General features: G+C 48.9%; 1 protein-coding gene across 2 annotated transcripts in view; it reads right to left on the reverse strand.

Annotated features, from left to right (window-relative positions):
• The window catches only part of PLP1 (proteolipid protein 1), a 22,311-nt gene extending 15,024 nt beyond the window's left edge, over window positions 1–7,287 (reverse strand). Inside the window, exon 1 of one of the 2 annotated variants that reach the window (XM_069065232.1) lies at window positions 7,103–7,287. In XM_069065232.1, coding sequence (XP_068921333.1) covers window positions 7,103–7,106 — 4 coding nt within the window. In that variant the 5' untranslated portion in view covers window positions 7,107–7,287. The remainder of the gene's footprint in view (window positions 1–7,102) is intronic. The other variant, XM_069065233.1, reaches the window with a different exon arrangement.
• Window positions 7,288–8,090: the final 803 nt, after the last annotated feature.

Below are 8,090 nucleotides of genomic sequence, written 5' to 3' on the forward strand. Positions count from 1 at the left end.
GGGTAGTACTTGGAGATTATTTAATCATACTTAGTAAATACTGTATTTTGAATGATGTCATGTTTTGATCTTCTCTGTTCTGGGTTTGTTACTGAATAAAATAGAGAGCACCTATGCTGGTATTTTGAACCTGGGAAGTTGCCTTTGCTTGGTATTACATTACAGTCTGCTTTGCTCAACTGTATACTTCTCAGTTGGAGGGAGGGTGAAGTGCCGAGGGAGGCAAGTCCTTTTTTATAGCAATGTTAAAATAAAACAAAATATTTTTTAACAATCCAATTCTTCTCCCTCTTCCATGTGACAGCTGTTGTGCTCACTCCACCCATCAAGCCTCCCATTTTCCAGGCTAAACATTCCCAGTTCATTTAACTATTTGACCAGTTCTTCTATGGCCTGTGTGTCCTTACCCTTCTGGCTTTCCTCCTTTGGCCATGGTCTAGGTTGCTAGTGACACTTCTAAGATGTGGTACCCAAATTGACCATAGAACTCCAGTGGGGTCTGAATGGTGTCAGTAGCAGTGCTGTGTAGCTGAGAGTGGAGGCCAAGTTTACTCAGTGAGAACTTTGCAAAAGAGAGCTTTGACAGGCCTGGGTCTTTACTTGCCTACACAACATGTAAAAGTGACAGAGAGATGGTGCCTCTTAGTACGACCCCTAAAATGAATCTTCTGCCTTTGGGGGTAAAAGAAAGGCACACTCCTTATTCCCAAGCAGTCCTAATCCTTTTTTTGTTCTGATTTAAGAGAAAAGGCAATTTGGAGGTAGACAGCCTGGATGTTTTCCTTCTGTGTCTCCAACTCTAGCTCTTCCTCCCTATTCTCTCTCATCCTGATTTCTTCTCCTAAAGAAGGGCCCTTCAATTCTAGGAGGGGCCAGTGACCCCCCTGCTCCCTTCTCACCCTGGCACAAGGTCAGCACTTAAACAGAGCATTCCACAATTTCCAGGACAAAGGAGCTTTATTGTACCAGGGCCACCTCTCTCCTGCCTCCTTAGGATTGAGGGTGGGAGGAGGGATAGGCAACAAAGGAAGGACTCTGTGGTGAATGGAGGGTTAAGGGTGCCACCCACGGCAACCATCAGCCCTTGCCCAGGCTGCCCCAAATAGGGCAGGCCCACATAGTAAAAGCCAGTGGGACCAAAGCTCTGCACCCCCACCCCAACCTATCACATTTGTTCTGCATGTACATGCTCCTCCAAATAGTCAAGACTTTCTTTTGGGATGTTCCAGCAAAGGCTGAACTGGGAGTAGGGAAGGGAGGTGCTTGACTTGCCAACTGCTTCTCTATGCTTTAATCCTTCGTTTCCCTCGACCTCAAACACCTTAGCATACCTTTCTTGGTTCCTCATTTGCAGCTCAAAACAAAGGGAGAGAGAAAGCAGAAGTTTCAGCAAAAAAAAAATCTAATGTCAAGGCTAAGATAAACAGCCCTGGGTAAATCTATTGCTTCTTAGCCAGAAACAGCTCCTCAATAATATGGAAACTCAACTAAAGACAGACACAGACCAGTCATTAGCACTGGAATCAGCACCAGGATCAGGGACAGCACCAGGACCAGTGGACAAGTGGAAATCATTGTTTGCAACAAGGCCATTTGTTCCAACAGCATTCTCAGTGCAAGTCTGCAGAGCCATAATAGGCAACTTTGTCTTCTGGGGCAAGCAGCCCCAAAGCACCCTCGAAAGCAACTAATTCATAGTATGAAAATTAAAAGGAAGTAATGAAAACAAACCCAGGTGGAGGCAGAGGGTTTAGTTACTCTACTGGCATCGATGTTGCTGAAGGAATCTGGGCCCCAGAATCTTAGAGCATGCGGACCAGCCCCAGTAGCCAGGCCCTAGATATGTTGCCAGACCTCAGAGCCCACAGGGTATGTGGAATCCCGGCCCTGGGGAATGCACGCGGCAACCCTAGGTCCCCTTCCAGCTAAGGCTGACATGGGTTCTCCTTATGTAGGCTGGTTAGATGAGATCCAATAAACACGTGTCAATATTTGCAGTGCGAAAAGCCAAGTGGTTTGTTTGTGTCTAGGAGAGGCACATGTTCCCCATTTCAGAATCTTTTGTTGTCAAGAACACATTGGCCTTCAGAACTTTCCGGAGAAACTATTCTACATCCGCCGAGAGATGTCATATCACCAGACTCCTCAGGATAATACAGTAAAACCTTCAACTACTGATATACTTCAGGCATTATTATTCCCATTTTACAGATGAGGAAACTGAGGCTCAGAAGGATAAAATGACTTCCCTAAGGTCATTCAACTAAGGAGTTCTAGAGATGGAATTTCAACCTAAGTCTTTCCTGATTCCCAGTGCCCCACACTTTTCCACTACATGGCAACATCTGGGGATAAAGAACTATTACTTACATCATAACGTCATTTAAGAAAAATCCTTTGCAAACTTTAGGGCCAGATTTAAATGTGCTGTGGTGAAAATGGTAACAGCTGAGAAGGTTCAGACAAGAAGCCATGAAGAAAATAAATGGTGCCTGCCCTCAAGGAGCTGATAGTCTTGGGAAGCCATTGTGGTAGAGTGGGAAGAGTGCTAGACTTGGAGGCCAATGAACTGGCTCTGCCACTTACTACCTTGTGTGACCTTAGACAAGTCACTTGATAGTTTCCTCAACTGGAAAATGAGGAGATTAGACTTGGTGACCTCTGAGGTCCCTTCCAGCTCTAAGATTCTGGATTCTGGTGATCCTGTCTCTCCAGCTAGACTAAAACCTGTGAAAACATCAAAGGACAGCATAAGACATTTGCTGATTCAAAAAGGTTCTGGGCAGCTCAGTGCTGGCTGGAGGTCATTCTTGGTGAACTCTCTAAGTGGGCTCAACCACTTGGTCTGATGCAGAGTAAGCCATCACTGGACCTGAAGCACTTTCTCCTCTATGAGGGCTCCAGCAGTCACTGGGATGTTACCAGTTGGAGTTGCCAGGGGCTTGAGAACTCTCCTTCAGACCAATGCCAAACTGCAAGAACGGGATCCCACCTAAAGCCATTGTCTTTGCCAGAAACTAGCTTCCCAAGTCTTTGTTCCCTTCATGAGTGGTTCAAGGGTGAAAATCCATCGGCAATTTAGGGGATCATCAGAGGATGAGAAGGCAAGAACAGCAAAAGATAGCCCTCCATAACTCCTAGCCTATCCCTTTACTCTGACAAGAGGGGAGAGAGAGATACCCTAAATGACGCAGAGGGCTCCATTAAGAGAGAAGCTCTCCTCATCTCTAAGCCTCAGATGTGGAGCCTGTCCTGCCCCCTCCACTGAGTGCCAAGCTCTAAGCCCTGCCCTTGTCAACAGAGCCCTCCTTGATAGGGGCTTATGGCAACTGACAGGTCCAAGACACCAGAGCAGCCGTGACTGGTACTGGAGATGTATGAGGTTTGGTGGGTGGGTTCTAGGACTGAAATAACAAACAGCAGGAAAAGACAGATAAACAATGACCCTAACTGGCAAGATGAGCACAGTTGAACAAAGCCTCATCTGTGAGCTGGCTTCCTTCCCTATTCCACATCTTTGCTCCTTCCTCATTTGCTGCCTTTGTACCTCATTCAGGCTCCGTGGACCAATAGGTGAGGCTTCCAAAGCCAGCTTGGGGGAGAGGAAGGTGTGTGAGCCCTGAGGCAATCTGCTGTGAGGGGATCTGGCCTGGGATAAAGTGTGGCAGGTGCATGAGGTCAGCTAGCTAGGCAAGGAAGCTTAACCAAGTCCCTTCCTCCTTCTCGGAGTCTTAGGCCTTCTCATTGGTAAATAAGACAGTTGGACCAGATCATCCATAGCACTTGAAGTTCTGCCATTGGATGACCGCTAGAGGAAACCTGTCTGTCTCCTTTTGGGGCAGCAGCATTTGGACCATTCTGCCATTCCTTGAGCACCATGGTTGCAAGGCAGAAGTAAGAAGATGGTCCACAGAATGATCGGCCAAACCTATCTGCTCTGGAACTGTTTACCTGGGAGGCCCTGGCCCAATCCCCTCATATCTATGAACCTGTTTCCTCCTCTGTAGAGAGGGAAGGCTGCATGCCATCCTTGGAACAGGCTCCATTCCCAATAGGTTTGGGTCCAGGACCCAAGTCCCCATCCCCGGTTCCACCCTCCCTTGCCCCCCAAAAATCTAGAAGCACCGGGTTTCTGGCTGCCATTCCCTCCAGAAAGGCAAACAATTTTCTGTTTCCTGCCTCATAGGACCATAGAACGTAGAGTGTGAAAACATCATTCTAGTCCAATGCTCTCATTCAGATGGGGAATCTAAAGCCAAGAAGGGGAGTGACCTACCCAAAATGCCACGAGGTCAGTTCTCTGACTCTCATTCCATGGCTCCTCCCTCCCTTCCTGGATGAGATTCCTCCCCCACCCCTGCTCTTTCTGGTGCCTATACCAAAGCTCATTGCTCACCAAGCTTTGGGGAGGGGGAGGGTAGAGGAGGGACAAAAGGGTCTCCCAAACACATAGTCTGCTATGTCATGTGAAGTAAGAACATGCTCCTTGATAATCACCCGAGTAACCTCAGGGTTGCTAATTGAGCTCAGTTTGTCCCCTGGCGGTCTAGGCTGCTGGGCTGAGCCATGAGCCCTGTCCTTCAGACTCTTCTCCTGAGCTCCCCAGCACACACACTGAGGCAGTCCAAACTTCTCCCTCAGTAAACAGCAGTTCCTCAAGGGAAGCAGAAGATGTCTGGTTACCAGGGTAACAGCCACTGTTCTCAGACAACAGGAGCCAAAGTTTTGTTGCTCCAAAAGGGGTGATTAGTTACCAAAAAATAGAATCTGGGTTTTTTCTGTCCCATTGCTCTTATCAATGTCCCCCACCAAAACCAAATCATATGGACCTGTCTTTAATGCTTCCCCAAGCCCCATCCCTGCAGCCCTCTTGGGGGCCGGGGCAGACTCTACAGCATTCATCAATGTCATGGTTACAAGCTTGTTGGGGCCACAGCCCCATGAGCCACCGTGAGGTGGCCTCGTCTCAGCGGGTCTCATATTCTACCTAATAGGTGGGAGTCGATGAATACGGCCCGTTTCTGAGCCTGGCTCCAGTATGCTTCGTTCCTCCTTTTGGCAGCACCATCCATCTGAGGCCATCCTGTCCTGCTGAAATTGAAAGCCAGAGCCTGGCTGGCAGGAAGGCACTGCATCTCACCCTGTTTCACTCCTCTTTTCACCCTCATCCCTTCTCATCTGGAGCCTGAGCCACTCGCCACTTAGCCTGCACCCTCTTCCCTAGCCTACATGGAAAGGCCTTGGTATCTCCCAGAACTAGAGCCTGGCATCCCACTGTCTCCAGAGGATGTTTCCCCAGACTGACCTTCCTATGGTGACCACATGTTTCTGACACAACACCTAGAGTACTCCAAGAGCTTGTTCTGGAAGGGCTCAACCATCCCAAGAAGTCAGAGTCAGTCTCGAAGTCAAGCCTTCATGTGCTTGTAGAATATAGCTTTTAAGGAACTTTCCCATTCACTGCCTTGTATAAGACTATTGGTAACCCTATTAAGGGGGCAGAGCAATGATTATCACCTCCATTTTCTAGGTGAGGAAACTGATGTCCGGGTAGAAGCAATATGGTGCCTAAGAATCATCATAGCCCACATTCAGGCAGCATCTTAAGGTTGGCAAAACACTTTTACGCAATCAGCTCTCTTGAATCTCACAACAACTCTGGGAGGGAGGTGCCATTATTAGCCCCACTGTGCAGAGGAGAAAACTAAGGCTCAGGGAAGTTAAGGGGTTTGCCCAGGGTGTCAGAAGTGGGATTCAACCCTAGTCCTCCTTAACTCCAGTCTGATTTCCACCATCCCATGCCATGGGGCTGAAAGGGCATCTAAGCTAATTCCTTAATTTTACAGCTAGGGGAAGCCAGGGCAGAGATCTGAGGCAGTAAAGGACCTTAGACATCAGGACATCCAAACACTTCCTTTTACAGGAGGCCACTGAGTGACTTGGTCAAAATGACACAGTTAACAAGTGACAGAATTGGGGGCTCCTGACTCCTCTTCCAGTTCTCTTTCTATTACACCCCACTACCAGAACAAGATCTGACAAAAGATGCCTTTGTTCACTGAGATAACTAGGTGGCTCAATGGATAGAGCACTGGGCCTGGAGTTAGGAAGACCTGAGTTCAAATCCAGCTTCAGACACTTACTAGCTGTGTGACCCTGGGAGAGTCACCTTTCCTCTGCCTGTCTCCATTTTCTTGTCTGTAAAACAGGGATAGTCCCAGGGCTGTTGTGAGGCTCAAACAAGGTCACGTTTGTAAATCAGCACTTAGCACATTGCCTGGAACATAGTAGGCACTATCTAAATGTTTGTTCCCTGTCTTGCCATCCTGCAGGAAGGACTAGGAAGGATACAGATGTCCATCTTACTGAGACCCTTATGTGTAGCAGAAGTCTGGGGACCAGAGGCTCACTGGAGCTGTGTGTGAACAGAACATCCTTCCTATAGGAAGCGATTGAGATTTGCAGGCAAAGCCTGCATTTGTCCAGGAGCAAAGTGCACTCTCTGCTGGAGGACACCATGGTTGCCAGATGGGCTGGGATAGCTGTACTCCAAAGCCCCTGATTAGGAGGGAAGGTGCCAGAGGACAGCACCCCCAGGCTTCTCGGTGGGGCTGGGACGTGGCATCAAAGCCTCTGGTCCTTTAATCTACTGAGCCATGAAGAGATGACGGACACCAGCAGCTGAGGGACAGCTTCCAACAGGCTCTGAGCCTGGTACCACAGGAGGGGCCATGCTCTGTGCAGCACCAGAAGAGAGGGGAAAGAGAGGCCCAAGCACTACTAAGGTCTTAGAGTGATGGAGAAGGAAGAAGATGGAGACAAACGTAGACAGGCAGAGGGAGAACAGCAAATGTGTCCTCATGGGCTGGAGAACTCTCTCCAGGAGGCTCCTGGAAGGGGGGCTGAGAAGGCAGCATGCATCCCTCACCGTCACGGAAGGGAGTCACTAATACACAAAAGCAAATGTTCTGACCTCAGAATCACTAGAAACCCAATGCTTCGGTCCCAGAATTAAAAACCCCGAGGGCACCCCCGACCTGCCCGGAGTTCCTGACTAGTTCGTCCTTTCAGTGTCTGTGACTAAAGTTCTTGGCAAACTCACCCATGGCTTTGGGACTCCGGACTCCAACTAGGGTTGGCTGCTTCTCCCGCTTTGGGGCTGACTTGGTTCAGCGAGAAGAATCCTGGCTGCTCTCTCCTCTCCTTCCTCAGCCCTTTACTTTTTCACTCTGAATATCTTTGTCCTCTTCTCCAGCAAAGAAAAGGGCTTTCTGATTGACAGCCAATCCCCTTAAAGGGACAGGCCTCCTTTCCTCCTCCTCTTCCTCCTCCCTCCTGCCCCTTCTCCTCCCCTTCCCCCCCCACCCTGGGATACTCCCCTCCTCTAGGGCTTGTTGTGTCTTCGCTTTTCCCCCAGAGCTGCCAGATTGGATTTTGTTTCCCTTTCGTTGCTGCCAGTGTGGTTTCCTATTCTTCTTCAGTAACATCAAAAATTGTGGCTTGGGGGTTGATAGAAGGGAAATTATTCTGGTAACCAGATGTTAAAAAGGAGGGGAGATGGTACTGGGAGAATGGGGTGGGGTGGGGTTCCAAAGATGAGCAGCTCAGATGCCCTGGGACCAAGATCCAACTGGAAAATGAGCAGTTACTTAACAAGTAAACACCTACTGCGTGCTGGGTGCTAGGCATATAAAGATCAAGAACGGAACAGAGCCTGCCCTCAAGGAGCTCCCACTCTAATGAAAGCCCTTACCCAGGAAGGAGGAGAAAGGAAAGGGGGCCCCCAGTCAGTGTCTGAGAGAGACAGCCAGGAAGTTAAGGAAAGAGAAAAAAGAAGCCCCAGGAAGGCCCGCTGACATAGTGCCTACTATATTAAGCACTATTCTCCGCCCTGGGGAGACAGAGAAAGGAAATAGACCCTGCCCTCAAGGGGCTGACATTCTACTGTGTTTGTGCCCAGTCAGGTCAATACAAAAATCTCTACCAAGCAATCTGTCCGGCAGAGGGAGAGCTTTAATAACAGAAAAAGGCAGAAAAAGGCTCTAGTAGGTGAGATGTGACCCTTGAGCTGAGGCTTGAAAGGAGCCAGG

This window comes from Petaurus breviceps, unplaced genomic scaffold (assembly GCF_028583685.1).
Source record: "Petaurus breviceps papuanus isolate PSGF00001 unplaced genomic scaffold, PetGlider_PUasm1.0 90681, whole genome shotgun sequence".
In the NCBI taxonomy this organism is placed as follows: domain Eukaryota; kingdom Metazoa; phylum Chordata; class Mammalia; order Diprotodontia; family Petauridae; genus Petaurus; species Petaurus breviceps.